This window comes from Cyprinus carpio, chromosome A23, assembly GCF_018340385.1.
Source record: "Cyprinus carpio isolate SPL01 chromosome A23, ASM1834038v1, whole genome shotgun sequence".
NCBI classification, from domain to species: Eukaryota; Metazoa; Chordata; class Actinopteri; order Cypriniformes; family Cyprinidae; genus Cyprinus; species Cyprinus carpio.
In genome coordinates, this window is record NC_056594.1 from 24,386,196 (window position 1) to 24,409,099 (window position 22,904).

General features: G+C 33.6%; 1 protein-coding gene across 1 annotated transcript in view; it reads right to left on the minus strand.

Moving 5' to 3' along the window:
- Nucleotides 1-8,420: 8,420 nt before the first annotated feature.
- Nucleotides 8,421-22,904, minus strand: part of LOC109059119 (probable phospholipid-transporting ATPase IIA) — a 50,366-nt gene continuing 35,882 nt past the window's right edge. The window contains 9 exon segments of the mRNA XM_042713717.1: nucleotides 8,421-9,027; nucleotides 13,381-13,584; nucleotides 15,413-15,470; nucleotides 15,564-15,656; nucleotides 15,659-15,674; nucleotides 16,402-16,466; nucleotides 17,714-17,869; nucleotides 20,313-20,377; nucleotides 22,238-22,382. Of these exon segments, the coding sequence (XP_042569651.1) occupies nucleotides 8,891-9,027; nucleotides 13,381-13,584; nucleotides 15,413-15,470; nucleotides 15,564-15,656; nucleotides 15,659-15,674; nucleotides 16,402-16,466; nucleotides 17,714-17,869; nucleotides 20,313-20,377; nucleotides 22,238-22,382 (939 nt within the window). The 3' untranslated portion in view covers nucleotides 8,421-8,890.

A 22,904-nucleotide genomic window follows, 5' to 3' on the forward strand; every position in this document is an offset into this window, starting at 1 on the left:
GTTATAAATGGATCAGAGAAATATCTTATTATTTTTTAAATGGTAAATAGAGAGTTTATATATATATATATAATATATATATATATATATATATATATATATATATATATATATATATATATATATATATATATATATATATATATAGAACACACACACACACACACACACACACACACACATATAAAGTAAAGAGGACAAGGATTATGGTTAAATAAGTCAGTTTATACTCAGAAAATGTACCATGGAAAATGTGGCATGGTTTATTTATGAAGCTTTTCCCTTCTAATCCCAAATATTGGGCTACTCTTGAAATTCATCCAATGGTTTGAAAGTTTACTTGACATGCTTAACTTGGACACCAGTGAAATGTTTCTGAAAAGCCAATGTTTTTCAGTGTTTTTATTTTTAAATGCATAAAATGAGATTTATTTATCAATATACACTTGTCAGGGTTTATTATCAGATAATGCAAGATCTAGTTCCCTCAACCATATCAGTGTGTTTAGGAACCAGCAACTCCGTTTCACTCTTAAATCACAAGTATTACGGCTTAATGAAAGTCGAAATGCTAAAAAGTATCAGGTTACATCAAATAAGTGCAACTCGGTAAACCTAAGCAGTAAATGTTTCAAGAAAATCTAATGTAGCACATTAACAGCTTCTCCCAGTGCCCAGATGAATAAGCTACTGCATTCTGGGATTGCGAAGGATGCCAAAATAAACTGCACGGGGCTGTCGAGTGAGCCTGTTTGGCTAAACTCTGTTGTAAAGTTTATCCCGGAAAATTCTGCGATATGATACACTGACTTGTTTAAACATTCGAATGAATGAAGTGCTGCTCTCACTGACTGTATCCTACACTGACCTCTGGAAAACGTCTAGACACAGGCCTTCATTATCAATTCTATCTGCATCACTTCTTAATTGAATTCCATCATTTTTACATCTATAGATCTTGCGTAAGCTTGTATGAAAACAATCCACTAGGGATTTGGTTCATCAGTTGCATCAGTGACGTGATGTGCATAGGAAACTGTGAGCATCAGATACTTTAATTAAATTGACTATTGGAGGTGTAAAGGAAGACTAACACAGCTTGGAACGAGTTTGCGAGACAGCGACGTCTAGCAGATGTACATTCCTTCACTGTTACAGCACGCTTATGCAACCCAAAATGCGAATGGGTAAATGAATACGTCGCAGCGCATCCTTCCAGACGACAGGATCTGCAGTTCCATCTTTTGCTAAAGAGACACTTTTTCCAAGTTCGCAGCACAGTTTCCTTCCCCGTTAAGCGGCGCTGTGCCGTCTGGGTTACAGAAGCACATTCGACTTTTCCAATAGCAACGTTTGTATCTAAGCCGAAGCTTTCATATGGAAATGACACTTTATATCACATCCCATGGAGAACTTTCGGCATGTTTCGGAAAGGGAAAATCTTCAGGCCATGTGCTCGATCGCTTCCAAAACTTTCTCTGCTAGCCTGTCATTTTTCCCGGTTTGCCCTGTTACCTCACAGGGTCACTGAGAATAGCATACTATCCCTACTATTTCTGCAATATCTTAGTATACTATTCCAAATTCAGTTTTATTTATTTATTGGAATAAAGTGCATTGATGAATCCTTCACTATCCACCTTTTTTTTTTTTCCGTAAGAGCAGGCACGCTCATTTGTACATTTAATGTGTCAGGCCTTTGGTCTCATCTGCATCCAGCTATTTTTAGCTGCACAAAACAGCTCGGTTTGCTGCTGGATATTGCAAACTGGTGTTTCTCACCATATTATTTTAATGTATTATTTTAATTATGAACACATTGGTTTGCAGTGCACTTCGTTATTTGGCGTACAGCGGCTAAAGAGCTGGAAGTCTCACACTTTCACAGAAAACAGCTTACATCTGCATTGAAAAATAAGGTGGACGAGTATTTCTGCAAGGCTTTTATGCTATTCCAAATTGAGTTGACCTTTAGTTAGTTAGTAAGTGCACTGGTTAATTGTTCATTAATCATCAAGACCAGAAATCTGTTAAAGAAGAAAATTTCCTAAAATTAAATAATAAAAATGTTCACTGGTAGGCTAATTGCATGTTTAGGATGAATTATGTGTGCATGCATGCATATCATAAAAAAAAATATATATATAGCAGGGTTTAGTGTAACCCCGGGGTAAAAAGCGGTGCTGACTCCGCTTCTAAATTGCAAGTATGAAACGTTTCTCTATCCGGGGTTAACCTGGGGTTAGGTAGAGTGTGAAAAGCCTTAACTCAGGAAAAGCTGTATTATTCTTCTTCTTTTTTATTTTATTTTTGAGCATTGAAACATGGAGAATCATCCTCTCACACCAGTGAAATCGGTATAGATTTTCTGGAGTTTCCAGTTGGAGCAGCTAAACTTAAATCTGTTTTCATCTCCTATTTCGGATTAACAAACAACAGTGGAGCTGTCGGGTTGGGATTGGTCTCCAGGGTAACTGAGAGGAGTGGTGAGTAAAATAGATGACACACATGTGATCTGTCAAACATGAGTGATGAGCCCTTCAACAATGTGACAAAACAACACTATCAAATACTTCAACTGCAATATCTTACCACAAGAAAACATTTTATTTTAATTTAAAAAAGTTTAATATATATATATATATATATATATATATAATATATATATATATATATATATATATATATATATACAAAATTACAAAATTATTATTATTTGTATAAATTATGATTTATTAATATAAATGCAACAAAATAGTTAACATCAATAAAAAAATAATTAAATAAATATATAAATATTTTTAAAATATATTTTTACAGGGCAAACTAAGGCTGCATTTATTTAATAAACAATACAGTAAACCAAGTAATATTGTGAAATGTAATTTGAAAATAACTGCTTTCTATTTTAATATATTGTAAATATAATTGTTAATATATAGCTGAATTTTCAGCATCATTACCCCAGGCTTCAGTGTCACATGATCTTCAGAAATCATTCTAATATGCTGATTTGCTGCTGAAGAAACATTTCTGATTATTATCAATGTTGAAAAACGTTTTACTGCTTAATATTTTGGTGATTTTGCCCAGGATTCTTTGATGAATAGAAAGAAAAAAGAACAGCATTTATTTGCAATATTTTTTTGTAACAATGTACAAGTGTGTTCATACTATTTTATATAATAATTATTGTTATTTACTTGTTTGGTATAGTAGCTACCTTAAAAGTGTGATAACGTACACACTGTGTTTAGCACAATGAGTGTGTTTATTATTATTGTTGCTAGAGGTGTGGTTATGATCACAGTCATAAGTGAAAACTCTTAAGCCAGCAGAGGTGAAGCTTTTAAAAGCCTGTAGTGTGTATAAATAGTTCTGCTGCTGTCTTTAAGTGATTTATCATCTAAATCCTCTGTTGATGTTCACAATGGAACACAGCAGGGCAAGTCTGGATCTGTGTCTTATGAGCCAAGGGTCTAAGCTACTGTAAAATACTGTTAACCCCTCAGCAACCTCTATTAATAAACATTTCCTTGTCTTTAATACATAATAAACAAAAACAAAATAAAATAATTCAAGACTATGGCTAATGGGGAAAAACAAAACAAAATTTAATTTAAAGGCTTAATTTTTAATACTACTGAAAAATATATATTTATTTATTTTTAAATGAAGTACAACTTTGTCCCTCCAACACAATTTCACTCTCATATTTATGGTCCCATTATCTGCACGTCTTACATGCTCGTCTTCCTCCTCAGTCTGATAGCAGCTCTTCCACTGGGTCTGTTCTGGACACACAGGCGAGTCGTGTCGGATAAAGACAATCTGGCTGAGCTGTGCGTCACGTGTGCACTGTAACGTCTGGCACACCGCACAATGTACCACATGAGAGACGCGTAATGAGACGTTTCACCCAAAGAGCTCATTTCATGGATGGAGAATCAGGGAGGAACATGAAAAGCACAAAAATTACGATTTAAATTTGGCCCAAAAGCACAGAGAAGGTTAAAACTTTTATTGAAAGATTGTCTTCAGTTTTTCAGTGAAAAAAAAAAATCGGTTTGATTACTGGAATGCATTTACAATTTTTGTCAGGTCTGCAATGATGAATGTAGTTTTTGAGACTCCCCCTTCTGGTGAAACATGATAAATATGTATAAAACAATAGCATACTTCTCTTACTATTACAGTATATATGCTGTATGTACACTGTGCATAAGTAATGTTTGAAACATTTTATAATGTTGTACTATTTAACATTCTATTATCAAAAAATAGTACTTAGTAATAGTAAGAATTATACAATAACAACAAATAAAAACGTCATAAAAATAAAACAAAAGAAAAAAAAAACACAATAAAGTGCCAGTAAACACATTTATAATGTTATACAAATATATATATATATATATATATATATATATATATATATATATATATATATATATATTAAACATTCGTTTGAAAAAATGTGTGATAGATGGTTTCCACAAAAATATAAAGTGCCAGTAAACACATTTATAATGTTATACAAGTTTTCTTTTTCAAATAAACATTCGTTTGAAAAAATGTGTGATAGATGGTTTCCACAAAAATATGAAGCAGCTCAACTTTTTTTAAACATTGATAATGATCAGAAATGTTTCTTGAGCAGCAGATCATCATATCAGAATGATTTCTGAAGTAACATTACACACTAAAAAATAAATTAATAATTCCAAAAACACAAACATACAAAACATCAAAAAAATAAAATTTATTTTAAATTGAATTAACTATATCTTTTATCTAATTAATTAATCCATTTTGAGAAAAAAATACATCCCAAAAAAACATATTAAAAATCATACTGACTTTAAAAAGTTATTTTTTAGCATTCTTGGACATCTATATATTTTGACCCCAAACTTCTGAATATATATATATATATATATATATATATATATATATATATATATATATATATATATATATATATATATATATATATATATATATGAAATATAATATTTAAATGAAATAAGGGCAGAAATTGTACTGTATTAAGAAACAAGCAGAGCATTGGTTAAGAAAAGATTTTTATTCGGATCCTGAGACACATTCGTCCCTTTTTTGTTCTGCAAGTATTAGAGTGCAAATTCCAAGACAAATAAGAAAATTAATAAATAAAGGCATTTTTTGTTATTTACAATTCAGCAGATTACATTATCAAAGAAAAAAATACTTTTATATGAACATAAAAAACAAAAAAAGTATTCAGGTGAAGATGATGGCATTCACTCTAAGTCTAGGTCCACATCACAATCAGTACAAACTCTGATCCATGCAAGAGAAGTCGAATACGACGAGAGTCGGTCAGTTCGACAGAATAAAGTGTCTGAAGGTGAAACAGACGATATGGCACAGTTACAAAAAACACAGACACCAACATAGTGATCAATGCTAAGTGCACGTCACATTTGGGATCATTTACAGAGACAAATGTCGGCTTTTAAGGACACCTCGAGGAGAAGATTACAAGGTTCAGAGCCGACTGATGCATCATGGGGTTTGGCCCTGTAAACCAGTGATTGAGAGTAGTCTGAAAAAGACAGGAGAGCAGTGTGCTGTAAGTGTAGGTGTATGTCCAGCTCAGAGTGGTCAGATGGGGGAGCATGTCTAGCGTCAGAGGTCACCACATGAGTGGACAAGCACACAAACAGGGATGTGAAAATAGCATTGTTTTTTATGGCACCGTATCATCCGTGCTATTCAAAAATCGGAGGTTGCTTCCAGTTAACTTAGTAAACTCAGTGTCCAATCACACACTTGAGCTAGAACGAGAACGAGCTGAACATCCTTTCCACCAACAACATATATAATATTAATAATAATAATCCAGTGACATTTTACAATAAGCTTCCATTTGTTAACATGAGTTAAGTTCATCAGTTAACATGAAGTAACAATAAAAAATATTTCTTCGCATGCTAATCTTAGTTAATGTTAATTTCAGCATTTACTAATACTTATTATATTTAATTGATATATTATTTAAATAAAATGATGTATTGAATATCATTCAATGTACCTGAGCTGACATGAACAAACAACAAACAGTTGTAAAAAAATAAAATAAAATAATACACACACACACACACACACACACACACACACACACACACACACATATATATATATATATACATATATACACATACGTTTATATATGTACATACATATATATATATATATATAATAAGTATTAGTAAATGCTGAATTAACATATATATATATATAAATCTTTTATATCTATATACATTTCTTAATTTTAATAATATATTAAATTAAAAATGTAATAAATATAATAAGTATTAGTAAATGCTGAATTAACAGTATTTAAGCTTTGATAATGTTAATGTTTATTATGTACAGGTGCATCTCAATTAATTAGAATGTTGTGGAAAAGTTCATTTATTTCAGTAATTCAACTCAAATTGTGAAACTCGTGTATTAAATAAATTCAGTGCACACAGACTGAAGTAGTTTAAGTCTTTGGTTCTTTTAATTGTGATGATTTTGGCTTACATTTAACAAAAACACAGCTCAACAAATTAGAATATGGTGACATGCCAATCAGCGAATCAAAATGGTCTCTCAGTTTGGTTCACTAGGCTACACAATCATGGGGAAGACTGCTGACCTGACAGTTGTCCAGAAGACAATCATTGACACCCTTCACAAGGAGGGTAAAACCACAAAAATTCATTGCCAAAGAAGCTGGCTGTTCACAGAGTGCTGTATCCAAGCATGTTAACAGAAAGTTGAGTGGAAGGAAAAAGTGTGGAAGAAAAAGATGCACAACCAACCGAGAGAACCGATCCTTATGAGGATTATCAAGCAAAATCGATTCAAGAATTTGAGTGAACTTCACAAGGAATGGACTGAGGCTGGGGTCAAGGCATCAAGAGCCACCACACACAGACGTGTCAAGGAATTTGGCTACAGTTGTCATATTCCTCGTTAAGCCACTCCTGAACCACAGACAATGCCAGAGGCATCTTACCTGGGCTAAGGAGAAGAAGAACTGGACTGTTGCCCAGTAGTCCAAAGTCCTCTTTTCAGACGAGAGCAAGTTTTGTATTTCATTTGGAAACCAAGATCCTAGAGTCTGGAGGAAGGGTGGAGAAGCTCATAGCCCAAGTTGCTTGAAGTCCAGTGTTAAGTTTCCAAGTTTTCCAAACCGAAGTCACTGCACCCGTTTACCAAGAAATTTTGGAGCACTTCATGCTTCCTTCTGCTGACCAGCTTTTTGAAGATGCTGATTTAATTTTCCAGCAGGATTTGGCACCTGCCCACACTTCCAAAAGCACCAAAAGTCGGTTAAATGACCATGGTGTTGGTGTGCTTGACTGGCCAGCAAACTCACCAGACCTGAACCCCATAGATAATCTGTTTAGTATTGTCAAGAGGAAAATGAGAAACAAGAGACCAAAAAATGCAGATGAGCTGAAGGCCACTGTCAAAGAAACCTGGGCTTCCATACCACCTCAGCAGTGCCACAAACTGATCACCTCCATGCCACGCCGAATTGAGGCAGTAATTAAAGCAAAAGGAGCCCTACCAAGTATTGGGTACATGTACAGTAAATGAACATGCTTTCCAGAAGGCCAACAATGGACTAAAAATTATTTTTTTTATTAGTTTTATGTAGTATTCTAATTTGTTGAGATTTTGAATTGGTGGGTTTTTGTTAAATGTGAGCCAAAATCATCACAATTAAAAGAACCAAAGACTTTAACTACTTCAGTCTGTGTGCACTGAATTTAATACACGAGTTTCACAATTTGAGTTGAATTACTGAAATTAATGAACTTTTCCATGAAATTCTAATTTATTGAAATGCACCTGTGTATATATATATATATATATATATATATATATATATATATATATATATATATATATATATAAATAATTGAAAATTAACAAATACTTAACATTAAGTATTGCTGCTAACAAATAGCCAATCCTTAACATTGACAAATAATACTACTTAATAACTGTCGGTTATTGTCTGTTTATGTATTAACTATAATTAACTAATAGGGGCCTTATTATAAAGTGTTTCCAATTTTAGAGTTTTTCATTATTTTTGGTTTTACAACAGATACGTTCTGTTTGTAACCTGATCATGTCCCATGAATCAGCATATTCAGTAGTTTTGGAAAGAAATAAAGAGGTACCAAAAACAACATAAAATAAATTAAACTCCGATTTCCCTTTTCCCCTTTGTGCAATTTTTTTTAGGTTGCACTTTATTTTAAGGTGTCCTTGTTAAGGTGTAATTATACATATAAGTACTGAGTAATATTGATTAACTATGTACTTACTATATGGTTAGGATTAGGATTAGGGTTTGGTTTAGGGTTATTATGCATAATTAATTCTTGTTATAATAGTAAGTACATGTAACACGTGTAACAAGGACACCTTAAAATAAAGTGTTACCTTTTTTCCTTTTCACATGAGAATACAAACGCACAACAAATCTGAACTTGAAATCGAGACGCATAATAGCAACAGATTACTAAATCTCATGGAAAAACTTCCCTGTTGTCTCATGGACGATTCCCAAAGCTACGCAGTGTGTTTAGTCTTCCTCAGGGAGAGTGATTCACTGAAAGTTAAATACTAGAGAAATTACATGATTCAGAGCAAACGGCGCTCAACACTGCAGCCTCATAACACACAAGCTGACCAGACTGAGCAAAACAAATGAAAAATCAGACAGGTTATTTCAGCATCGGGGTGAATCAAACCTGAAGTTCCAGCAGTTCTAGGCTTGTCTGAGCCGAGTTAGCGGTTAGTGAGCTAGCGCTGGTTCTGGGAGGCAGTGAAGGGCTCAGGAGGTCAGTTTGGAGTAGCTGGGAGGCGAGAAGCGCCGGCGCAGGTATTTGAGGATGTAGAGCGGCAGACAGCTGACCAGAGTGATGGCCGTCACCTTCCACACAAACGACAGGGTGGTGATGAAATACAAATCTGTCAGGGACACAAATGAAAATGATGTTAGTGTGCGTCTCCACTGGGATGTTGTCAAACATCTGCTCATGTTTATACACTGACTCTGACACATACCACACACAAAACTGCCAAAGAGGTTCATGATGTGGCAAGCTCTAATCTAATTGGCTGGCTTTACACAATTTCCAGGAGTTAGAGAGGAGATTTTGATTAGACCAGATTTGAAACACTTTTGTGGATTTGATGCATGATTGTGGTATCAAGTATTTCAGACCAGGCTTATTATAGTTAACTAAAACTAAAACCATTTAACTTAACTAACCTAAAATTTGACTTATTTTATTTCAGCTTGTTTACAAGGCGACATTTCTCATTTGAATGTAGTTTAAGATGATAAAATAACTGAAATTGATAAATTTATAATTATAATAAAAATTACACAAACTAAATAAACATTTAAAAAAACTAATAAAAAAAAAAACTAAACCTTATTAAAACAGAAACAGAAAATAGAACAATATTATACAATAAACATTACTTTCTTTTCTACATGCGAATTACTTTTGAATATTAGAATAAAGTTATGCACATGGCAGCTTTAATTAATACATTTAATTATACTTATTAGACTTTCAAGTGACAGATAAATATGTATTCACTATAAACATTTTTGTATTTTTAACATTTACACTAATTTTTAGGTCGGTAAGTTTTTTTTAATGTTTTTTGAAAAGTTTCTTCGGCTCATCAAGGCTGAAATTATTACAACTCAAACAATCTTTTGTTTGAATATATTGTGTAGTGTAATTTATTCCTGTGGGGCTGTCAAATGATTAATCATGATTAATCACATCCAAAAATAAAAGTTTTGTTTACATAATATATGGTGTGGCATACTGTGTATATTTATGTATTATCTCAAATACACACACATGCATGTATATATTTAAGAGAATATGTTATGTTTATATATAAATATATTTATATAATATAAAATGTAAAATATATTGTTCCTGTGTGTGTATCATATACTAATAAATTTTCAAAACATGATGTGATTAAGTGAAATCATTTGACAGCCCTAATTTAAATAACTGATGATTTTGTTGCTCAAGTGTAATTTATTCCTGTGATCAAAGCTGAATTTTCACATGATCCTTCAGAAATCACTCTAATATGATGATTTGTTGCTCAAGAAACATTTCTGATTATAATCAATGTTGATTTTGTGGCATTTGCGACATCCAAAAGTCTGGTTGGTTTCATGTTTCATGTCTGAATCACATGCTCACGTAAAAGTCTTTCCCATCAAGGCTTTGGTTCTATTCTTGCTCATGAAATTTTAAATCCTTTCTGAATAAGCCTTTGGCACTTTTTAAAACCATTATTCCCCGAAATGTAGGGAACGACACCAAGACAGCGTTTCTGAAACCCTCTCAGACCACAGTCAGGTCAACAGAAGCAGAGACTCAGATCAAATGCTGAAATGTGTGTTGCAATTGCTGGAAAGCCGTGACACAGTGCGAGGAGGCCGGTGACCAGTCTGTGTTTATTGTGGTCAGGTGCCACACATGCCTCATCAACACTACTGAAAGAAAACTTATGCGCTCTCAACAAAAACCAAACAAAGAAACACACCATGCCTCACACACACATAAAAAAAAATCAACCTGCTCTCTCATCGACCCCCCCCTGCTGGCTGCATTAAATACAATAAACAAAACCCCACCCACTCCAAACTAGGGGATTGGTTTACACTTCCAAACCAATTTCCGAAACATGGTTTTGGTCATTTAAGGTAGTTGTTATCACGCTGATATATGTTCAATTGTTCGTTTTTGTGATTATTTTGATTTTAGCTAGTAATTTGATGCTATAAAAACGGGACGTGTCGAGTTTGGGCGGGAGTTTGACACACCCACTCCACCAAACTAATCTCTACTGTGCAGACTCTGGCTCCAAATGAATCTCGCAGACTCTGGCTCCAAACGAATCTCTACTGTGCAGACTCTGGCTCCAAACAAATCTCTACTGCGCAGGCTCTGGCTCCAAACGAATCTCGCAGGGCTCTGGCTCCAAACGAATCTCTACTGCGCAGACTCTGGCTCCAAACGAATCTCTACTGCACAGACTCTGGCTCCAAATGAATCTCTACTGCGCAGACTCTGGCTCCAAACTAATCTCTACTGTGCAGACTCTGGCTCCAAACAAATCTCTACTGCGCAGACTCTGGCTCCCAAATCTCGCAGACTCTGGCTCCAAACAAATCTCTACTGCGCAGGCTGAATCTCGCAGACTCTGGCTTCAAATGAATCTCTACTGCGCAGACTATGGCTCCAAACGAAACTCTACTGTGCAGACTCTGGCTCCAAAACAAATCTCTATCTGCGCAGACTCTGGCTCCAAATGAATCTCGCAGACTCTGGCTCCAAACAAATCTCTACTGCGCAGACTCTGGCTGCGAATCGCGCAGACTCTGGCTCTAAACGAATCTCTACTGCGCAGACTCTGGCTCCAAACGAATCTCGCAGACACTGGCTCCAAACTAATCTCTACTGCGCAGACTCTGGCTCCAAACTAACCTCTACTGCGCAGACTCTGGCTCCAAACGAATCTCTACTGTGCAGACTCTGGCTCTAAACGAATCTCTACTGCGCAGACTCTGGCTCCAAACGAATCTCTACTGCAAGACTCTGGCACTAAACAAATCTCTACTGTGCAGACTCTGGCTCCAAATGAACTTCACTGTGCAGACTCTGGCTCCAAACGAATCTCTACTGTGCAGACTCTGGCTCCAAACGAACCTCTACTGCGCAGACTCTGGCTCCAAACGAAACTCTAACTGTGCAGACTCTGGCTCCAAACGAAATCTCTACTGTGCAGACTCTGGCTCCAAACGAAACTCTACTGTGCAGACTCTGGCTCTAAACGAATCTCGCAGGCTCTGGCTCCAAACTAATCTCTACTGTGCAGACTCTGGCGAAAACGAATCTCGCAGACTCTGGCTCCAAACGAATCTCTACTGCGCAGACTCTGGCTCCAAACGAATCTCACAGACTCTGGCTCCAAATTAATCTCTACTGTGCAGACTCTGGCTCTAAACGAATCTCTACTGCGCAGACTCTGGCTCCAAACTAATCTCTACTGCGCAGACTCTGGCTCCAAATGAATCTCGCAGACTCTGGCTCCAAAACAAATCTCATGGCTCCAAATCTGGCTCCAAACTAATCTCTACTGCGCAGACTCCAAAATGGCTCCAAATGATGTAATTTACTCAAGATGGCAGCGGCCATACTGAGATGCTTTGGCTTCACTTTTCTATAGTGGAAGGAATGTGCAAACAAAAACAGCAAGACTTGTTGAAACAAGCAGCAGCTTGTTAGTAGAGAAGCTGCTCTATTATAAAAATTGCTGAATTCAAATTAAAATAACAGAAATAGGTGAAACCTTGATTGCCTCGATCCTCGTAAGAAAGTGTGCAATTCTTGAAATGGAGAAGCGCTATGATAAACACAGAGACCTTGGCAGGGAAGCATCAGCGCAGCAGGAAATGAGAGCAGGATTGTGGTATTTCCCTCTGCAGCGCCGTGGGCCGCTCTCGGCTGAACACAGCGTACGAGAGAGAAATGGCCACAGCCGCGCTGGAATGCTGACTTAGAGATTCACACTGAACTCTCTCTGAGAAAACACCAATGTGTCCACATTCTTTACCTGCACATGTCCGAAATTCTGACGTCAAGATCGTTCAATAACAACAGGATTTAATGACAATAATAGGATGTAAACAGTAGAAAAACCTTGAGCAGAAAGCATAGATGAAACATAAACTCTCAGCTGTCACTGGGGCGGTACCTTTTCAAAAGGTACACTTATGTACCTTTTAGGTACTTATATGTACACTTTAGGTACGTATATGCATCTTTAAGGTACCAATATGGAGTCTTTAGGTACAAAAGTGTACCTTTTGAAAAGGTACTGCCCCGGTGACAGCTTTTGTACTTTTTTTTTTCCGAGAGTGTATAATACCACTAAAATGACAAGAACAAGGACATGAACAAGATTTTAAAAATCTTGATGATATGTATTGTAATTAAAATGTAAAACACACATAGATAAAGTGCAATGAAATAAACACACAAGACTATTTTGCATGTTTTCTTTCCACTAGTCTGAAAAAAGCCAATTAACGAAAAGGCAAGCAGCCCAAAATTAATCAATGCATGAAAAAAAAAAAGTTTTTGCCTGTAGTGTCTTGCCTTAATAAATAAAGAAATAAATAAAATCTGTACCTTACAAAATATAACATTACTAAAATCTTTTAATAAATAAATTATGTCATTTGGGAGCCATGTGTCTATAATGCATACTGACCGATGAACTCGTGTAAGAAGACAAGGGATGCGATGTAGCAGGCCAGACTGAGGAGTTCGGCTACGATCATCAGCCAGTGCCACGTCTGCACGGTCAGTGCCACCATCAGCAGCTCCGTCAGGATCAGAGACGTGAACGAGATCGCCACGATGTGTACAAACTCCGACTCGAACAGCAGCAGAGCCCCATACATGATGATGCTACCTGAAGAGACGTCAGACCAACACACAGATATCACCACCAGCATCTCTGAAGATGAAGAAGAGACCTGCAGCAGTGTGCTGGCATGCCATAAAACCTAGATCATTACGTTAGACAGTCATATTTGCTCAGTAAAAGGCTTCTGGTGATGGCATGAAGTGTGAAATGATCAAATATAGGCCTATGGTGTCCATGAAAAAAAGAAAATTAAAAAAAAAAAAAATGTATTTACATTTTTTTAAAAAACATTTTAAATGTACATTTTTAAATATATACTATTATATATATATATATTTTTAAAACCAATAATAAAGAGAAAAACATAAAAAATACTACAAAAACATAAACATGAAAAAAACACAAAATATAAAAACCAAACCACAACAAAAAAACTAATATAATAAAACTAGAAAACTGTTAAACAATTCTGTTAAACAATTTAAATAAAAAAAATATTTTTGTATTTAATTAAAAAAAAAAAAAAAATTAGAATAAAAAAAAAAAAAAAAATTATTTACAAAATTTTTACATTTTATATTTATTCATTTATAAAAATTACTCTCACAAAGAGCCGAAGGCATTCATGAGAAAAAAAATTTGAGCTCAAATTTGATTAATCCTCACATGAAGAACTATATTAAATTTTATTTGCAATAATATATGTAATATATAAAATATATTCTAAAAATGAGAAATTATATATAGAAAAAAAATGTATTATAAAATATATTACTAAAACTATCTATATCTATATATACTGCTTAACAGCCTAATTCAAACAAAAAATAAATATAAATATTTACACCTAAAAATAAATATGCATATTTAGATAAATGATTTAGTATGATAAATGATTTAGTATGATTTAGTAAATTACACAACATACTCAACAGCTTCACTAAATCTGAAATATGCATTTTCTGATATAATATATACAATGGATTTGTACAATTATTACATATATTATTATAATTAGATTTTTGCGTGCAGGTTATAATTGGAGTAAAGAATTGGTAAGTTCATTCTTTCAAGTTAAATAAAGAACTTTTGTCTATTCATTTTTAGCTGCAGATTCTGTATATGATAGAGGTCAAGATGAAAAGAAAACATTCGTCTCAGAACGGAGGATTCACTTTATGAGAACGCAGAAATTCCCTGAGATTGTCCTATCTGCCACCTCAGGAAAAGGAAGAACATTTCCATGGATTTAGCTTTTTTTTTTTTTTTTTTGAGCACTTCCTGTCCTGGAGTGTTATTGTGACCTTTGAGCTCGAACGCAAACACCACCGAGACTGAAAAACGTGATTGATACATACATGAAATTCCAGCTCTATTTAAAGCACAAATGCAAGCATGCTATAGACTGGGAACTGAAGCCAAAACACAAAGAGCAGAATAACCTGTGTTTGGGTGAAAGCAGATGAGTGATGAGGGATATAGGACGTCTCTTCTGAAAGCAAGCTCTCAAAGAAGTGAGGAAATACCCAGCGCAGTCTAATGCAAACACCAGCGGTGTGACGCTGAGAGATTTACACACAAAGACAGCGGGTGGAGGCTGCTAGAGCGGCGCAAACAGCAATCGTGGCACAGACACAAATAAACTATTCAGCGCGGGCGAGCGAAAACACGCGCGTGGGATTGTTTGGATAAAACAACATTCACATTCGCACAGTGCTGCCGTTTTCTTAACAAGCCTCTGAATGGACGTTACAATCACAGTTACGCTAGACATAACTGCTCTTCTCAATTTCCACACTATTGCTCACTGAGTGAAGCTTGTTGCAGAGTTCATGTCACACCACAGGGTAAAATAACCAGAGGATTCACTTACCTTGGTAGATACTGATCAAGACCCATAGTAAGAAGGTTTTGAATGAGAGAGGCCGTCCCTAAAACAATTAAAATTGTTAATATTTAAAATCGAGATTCATTGACTAAATGGTCTTTGGTTCTTAATTTGACAATGACAGGGTCAAAGATACCTTTAGAAGATCTTTGTAAAGTTCAGGATATAACATGGCCACCTCAGACTTGACATCTTTATCCAAAACCAGAGAGAAAACTGGGAACATGGTGTGTAGATAGTGGAGTATCTGTGAGGATATTCAATAATATATATATATAATAAAAAAAAATATATATATATATATATAATAAAATATAGGCTGCATTTATGCAATATTAAAATCAATATACAGTAAAAACAGTAATAATGTAAAATATCACAATTTACAATAACATTTAAAATGATGTTATTACTGATTTACAGTTTAAACACGATTATTATAAATTTTAAAATAATGTCATCAATGTTGAAAACAGTTGTGCTGCTTGTACATATAAAAACATCATTATTTCAGGATTCTTTTATTATTTCAGGATTCATTGAAAACATCATTAAGCTCTGACATTAATCAGTGAATGAGAGTCAAATGCACCAAATGTAGTACAGTTTTAGACATTTTGCTGGCTTGTACAAGTTACCCACATATATTTCATATGCAGAGAAAGTCAAAGGTATAGATTTAGATTGACATCTGTACTCGTGTGGGTGAAGCTGTTTGATGAAGAGTTTCATCATTTTCCCTGAATAAGACCAGACCTAAGCCTGTCCGCTTTAACCCATTGTTCGCTTCAGACATCACAAAGAGTCTTTTGATGTCCGTCAGATGTCTCTGGATGTCTCCTCAGTGGCCGTAAATCTCGATGGAAACAAAACCCTCAGCGATCCTCAAATGTCAGAGCTGTCTGAAACACATGGCTGAAATGCCAGAGAGATTTCAGCGAGTGCAAATGAGTCATCAGCTCTCGCACACTCACCCGATAATGAGGAAGCCTTGATAAAGTGGAACAGATGCAAAGTAGAAGACAGAGGAGAACACGGCCTGTGGAAACATCAGCACAAACGTCAGACAGCAGGCAACCAAAGCCTTGCTCTATTCAGTGGTAAAATCAATCATCTATTAGATGGCAATACTCTGGTACTTTGATATATATTTATACACACACTGCTGTTCAAAAATATGGCTCTTTTTGTTATCATGGCTGCATTTATTTGAACAAAAATACAGAACAAACAGTAATATTGTAAAATAGTATTACCATTTACATTACCATTACCATTTTTTTTTAAATTTGTGATAATTTTTCAAGATTATTTGATGAATAAAGCAAAAAACAAAAAAAAAAACAAGGTTTATTTAAAATAGAAATCTTTTCTTATAATATACATTTTTATTATCCTTTTTTTTTTTATCAATTTAACAGATCCTTGATGAATAAAAGAATTCATTACTTTCATAAAACAAAAAAGAACTGACCCTAAACTTTTGAACTTTTGAGTAGTGTATATTGTTACAAAAAAAAAATTATATTTCTAAAAACAAAAAACAAAACAAAAACAAAAAACCAAGACATACAAACAACAACAACAAAAACATGGAATTGCCACTACACACAAAAATGACTGTATATTGGGGCATATTAAAAAATTTAATTATTATAATTAAATAAATATGATATGTAATTATAAATAAATAAATAAACAGATAAATAATTCAGTATTGCCATAGAATCATGTAAAAAAACAAAACAAAAAAACAACAACCTTGGAATTAATTACCATGGTACACAAAAATTACAGTATTTTGGATCATATAAAAATTACAAATACAATAATATAAATAAATATTGCATATAATATTATTATTGTACATATTATTTATAATTATAATTAAATACAATTAATTAAAACAATTAAAAAAATAATAAAATAAAATATAGTATTACAGTGGAATACATTTAATAAACTATGGTAACACACTGTTACTGTGTGCAAAAATCATATCGATGCTATATAGTAACACTATGGTGTGTGTTAAAAAAAAGTAATATTACCATGATAGCTTGGTTTTTTTTGTTAGTAGTTAGTAGTTTATTCACAAGCATCAAAACACCTACAGTAAATAAATATGTAATGAATGTGTTATATTGGGGTAAATACAGTACAGTTTTGCCTGAAACATGTCGTCCTGTTTTTTTTAAAGATGAAGCCCTCATCGCTGCAGTGTGTTTATGTGCAGCTGCTGTGATTGATGGGCTAGCGGTGGATAATTACTGCAGCAGACGCTACCTGCATGGTGCTGATGCAGAGACTCCGGTGGATGACAAACTGGCTGAGCGCGGCGGAGCGCTTGTAGCTGTTTCTGCCGTGGACCATGAGCAGTCTGCCCAAGTGCTTAAACTGAGTGATGGAGAAATCTGCAGCCAGAGACGCCTGCTTCCCTTCCTGCAAACACAGATAAATACACAAACAGCTCAGAGCACTCACACGCAGCTTCTGGTCCATGAGCAACAATGTTTTCTAGATTAAGCCGGCCTATATTAAGCACGTTCGGATCACTGGGAAGTTCAGGAGTGAGTGAGTGAAGCAGAAACAACGGCCCACGTAACCACGTCAAGTCAATCAATGCTTAAGCTGTGTTAGTCATGAATGACTCAATATCAATTTACTGTCCCGTAACGTCTCATTTTGATGACCTGGAAACCTCGCTTGGCCCACCACAACTGGGTCAAGCTCGGCTTTGTAGTATTTTAGGTACATTTAGACTCATAAAACGTCTGACATCTAAAATGTGTTTCTAAATTGGACGTCAACCTCAGGGTGGGTTTCCTGAAATCAGACCATCCAGAAATAAACAATGAAGAGTCACTGAAGTTTCTTACTTGTTTTGAAATCTTTGGTCAGTATAGCTAGGTAAACGAAAAACTATTCTATTCCTATTTATTATTAAATAAAATGTACTAAAATATTTGATAAAAAAAAGTTATGCAAATGCAAATAAAAAAATCATATCCCAACTATTTATATAAAATACAATAAAAAAAGTATAAAAAGCTCAAGATTAAAAAAAAAAAAACCCCAAATAAGTTAAAGACATTAATATTTCTGCTATTAAAGGGATAAATACATCAACAATTAAATATATAATATATTTTAGATCTGCTATTGAGTATGATCAGTCCATGGTTAAAAAAATTTCAAAATAGGTCTTGATTCAATCAGAAATAGCTTTTGAAGGAAAATATGGTTCAAAACTATTATTCAGCATTGTTCCCTCCCGGGTTCTGTTTATGAGCGCGTTCCACCTAGTGATATCGGTTCGCGAACGAATCACTCGATTTTGTAACCGGATCTTCTTGAACCAGTTCGAACTGTAAAAATAAAATAAAATATAGCTTAAGCTGTTAATGACACTCCCGCGTGAGTTCACAATACAAAAATATGACGAATCTAGCTGATCGGTTTTCGCTTATCACCGGTAATGATAAGTTCTGTTCTTTTTCCGCGAACAGGTTCTTGCGCACCAGTTGATCAAATAAAATCTAGCGCTAAAATAATGATATTAAGCCATAAAAAAATCAGTCAGAATAAATTAGTGAATACATGTAATCATTAAATATCACATTATTAGTTGAACACCGCGTGACATTTCTGATATTGAGATGGATATCTGGCTCTTGTCGTGTAATCAGAAAATTAATTACAGGGATATTGGTTTATTTGAAATCAGAAAAAGCCATGTTAAAAAAGTTAACAGCTTAAGACATTGTGGATAATGGCTTATTGGTGACGCGAACAGTTTCTCAAACGATTCAGTTCGATTTGGTGAAAAAAGATCCGGTTACATCGAGTGTAAAAAAACCGGAATAACCCGGGGAAAAAATGCTGAAATAAAGTCAATATTTGTGGACAGCTATGGTTTGTACATGAAAAATTATATTTTCTGGAATTTCCCTCCTAGGACTAATCTAAAATATCTATTTGGTCCGAATATGAAAGGTCTCATAAAATAATGACAGATAAATCAGTTAGAACACAAAATAGCTAGCAATTAAATAACTATTTGTTCAGAATTACAAGAATTATATAGGTTAATATAATAAGCTGAATAAAATCACTAAAAACAATAAAAGTCAGATAAATTAAATACTATATTTAATTATTAGTAAACATAATTATAGTGGTTACTTCTTGATAATCAGCAGCTAGGCAAAGTATTTGAACTATTTATATAAAAACAACATAAAATAAAATATATCTCTAGCTGAACTATTTATATAAAAACAACATAAAATAAAATAATAAAATTAAAATCTAAATTAATAGTAGATAAATAGTTGAACACATTATTATTTCTGATATTTAAACAGAGGGTTCAGGTCTTAATTAATCAATACAGCTATGAAAAATGAATTAATAAACTAGATAAACCAGTCAGTTGTGGAATGCTAGTGCACTCAAAATAGTGTGGCCTCATCTGCCTTACTGCTTAAATGAAATAAAATGAATTTAAATAAAGATTACCAATTTAAGCTGTTTCAGAGGCTGAGAAAGTTATTATTATTTGAAGAAAGATTATAAAAACAAACAAACATTGTTTTATTTAAAATAACATTAATAAGTTCCAGGAACTAACTAGAGTGAATGTTGATTTTATGTTGACTATCACATGCTGTAAATCAGTCGTGGGAAGTTGTGGTGTGTAAGTGTGTGAAGTGATTTTACATGAGAACACTGCTGAGCTTTCAGTGTCATGTAACGTAAGAAATGTGAGAATCTCTGTGCTGCATGTGTGTTTGACGCAGCGAGCGCAGATGGACGGAAGCCTCCGGAATCAGGCAGCAGTGTGTTTGACAGGACTGCTGCTCTGGGAAGAGGTAGCTCTTACTTTGCCCTCCACTCCCACGCCACAGTCTGCTTCCTGGATCATGCTGACATCATTTCCTCCATCCCCTGAGAAAGAGGAAACAGCGAGTTATGAGCCAGAGACAGCTGGTGCCGTGACCCAGGTCGAGACCTTATGAAAAGGCACTGTCACATTAGTATCATTAATATACTATTATAGTTTTAGTTAATATTTTGAATTAAATTAAAATGTATAAATATAATTTATTTTTATATTTTAATTTTAGTAAAAGTTTTGGTAATTTTGCTTTTTAACCCTTTTAATCGTCCCTCAAATAGAGTTTACACTTAAGTCCCTTGGAGTCATATAGACCCCAAACTTTTAAAGAGCGCTTGCATAAGGAAATATACTTTTTTATATGATAAAGTATATATCATTTTTTAAATTTACTTCTCAATTATGCATTTATGCCATGTTTTTTTTTTTTGGGATATTTGGAGTTTTTTTTTTTTTTTACCTATTTACTGCACAATTACTTAACTATGCCAAAAGTTGACTTATAAAAAAATTATTTTTTAGGAAAAAATCAATGAAATGATGACCTAAATTAAATATAAAAGGTTTCTGGATATTGGGCCATGTGTTGGGGATAGAATACTGCCAAAAATACTGAAAAAACTTTATGATTTATAGCTCAAGAAGTAAAGTGCAATAACTACATACATCCATACATACATACAATTTCTATAAAAATGCACTCTATTGCAGTCTCACACACGTGTGTGTGTTTGTGTGTGTGCGCATGAGATAGAATGCAATTTCCAATTTTCATCTATACCCAAGACCCAATAAAAAATAAAAACATAAAACATTTAAAATTAATACTACTACATACTACATACAAATGAAAAAAAAAAAAAAAAAAAAAAATATATAATTTTACTTTTCCCATTCATTTCCAATGTGGGTTCAATCAGACCCCAAGGACCATAAACAGTGATTTTTTTTTTTCAATCAAGTCCAGTTTTTTGTGTGTTTTTAGATAGATTATTTAGGAAAAGTCACAGAATTTCATTAAAAAATTCATAAAAAATAAAGGAGAATGTCGTTGGGGTCAAATAGACCCCAAGGGCTGATTAAGGGTTAAATATGTCTATATAGTACGTATTCATTTTTATTGATTAGTTTTAGTTTATTTAGTAACAAAAAAAAAAAAAAAAAAAAAAAAAAATCTATCTATATATATATATATTTAGTTAACATTTATTAGTATAGTTTAATTTATAAGTTTTTTTTATGGTTTTAGTTTTTGTTAACGATAATAACCCTATAATAACAAAAAAATAAAATAATAACAACATAGTTATATTCTAAAATAATAATTAAAAAAACAACATTATTATTCCTAATAAAATAATAATAAACAAATAATATAAAAAATATATCTAAAAACCTACCATCTGTTTATCCCTTTTATATTTATTAATACAGATAAATAATACTAATAAATGAATGTAATGAATGAATAAAAATGAAATCTGTGTTGATCCATGCCCATAAATAAAAATACTTAGAAGTTAAAATACAATACAACATAAAAAAGAAACAATGATTGCAATAATTAAGTGCTAACACTTCACAATAAGGTCCCATTAGTTAACATTAGTTAATTCACCAACTAACAACAACAAACAAAAAAAAAAAAAAAAAAAAAATAAAAAAAAAAAAAAAAAAAAACCCCCAATTTTAATTTTTTTTAACCCCACGTCCATTAAATAATATTAACAGATATAACTTTAGATTTTAATAACTAACATTATTTTATTATTGAAATTATTGAAAAATGTAGAATAATAATTATTAATTAATGTAGTAAACCAATGTTAAAAAATGAAACCTTATTGTTTCCATTAAGTCATTTAGTGCCACAGGAAGTGCAGAGGGCCGAGAGGCAGTTGTGTACTCACCCACAGCGCAGGTGAGTTTCCCGGTGCGTTCCTGCAGCAGACGAACGATCTGAGCTTTCTGTGTGGGAGCACAGCGGCAGCACACGACGGCCGGACACTGACACGCCAACTCCATAAACTCATACTCATAAAACTTCAGACAGACCTGCAACATCAGCAACAACAGGACTGAGAACAGAGACATCAGACAGACAAATACTGAAGGACAGAGAATGATGGCACAAAACATCCATAAATAAAACCTAAAACAAACTATTGATCAAACTGGTCATTTGAGGCACATTTGAGGCAAATGAATCAAATCTAAACCTCATTATAGCAATCATATTTTATACTAATATCTACAGATTTATAAGTACTCCGATTGAGGTTCATATAAAAATGATTTTTATCAATTTTCTGAAAATAAATAAAATTGGGGTGGTTGCCATGCAATTGCTAAGGTATTCATGTGTTAATTCCCCAACTTTGAAACGTTTGGGATCAGTATGATTTTTGTAATGAAAGAAATTTATATTTTTATTTAGCAATGATGCATTAAATTGATCAAAAGTGAGAGTAAAGTCTATAAAATGTTACAAAACTATTTTAAATAAATGCTGTTCTTTAAAATTCTCTTCACATAAAAAAATCTTAAAAAAATAAAAAAAAAAAAAAAAATAATAAG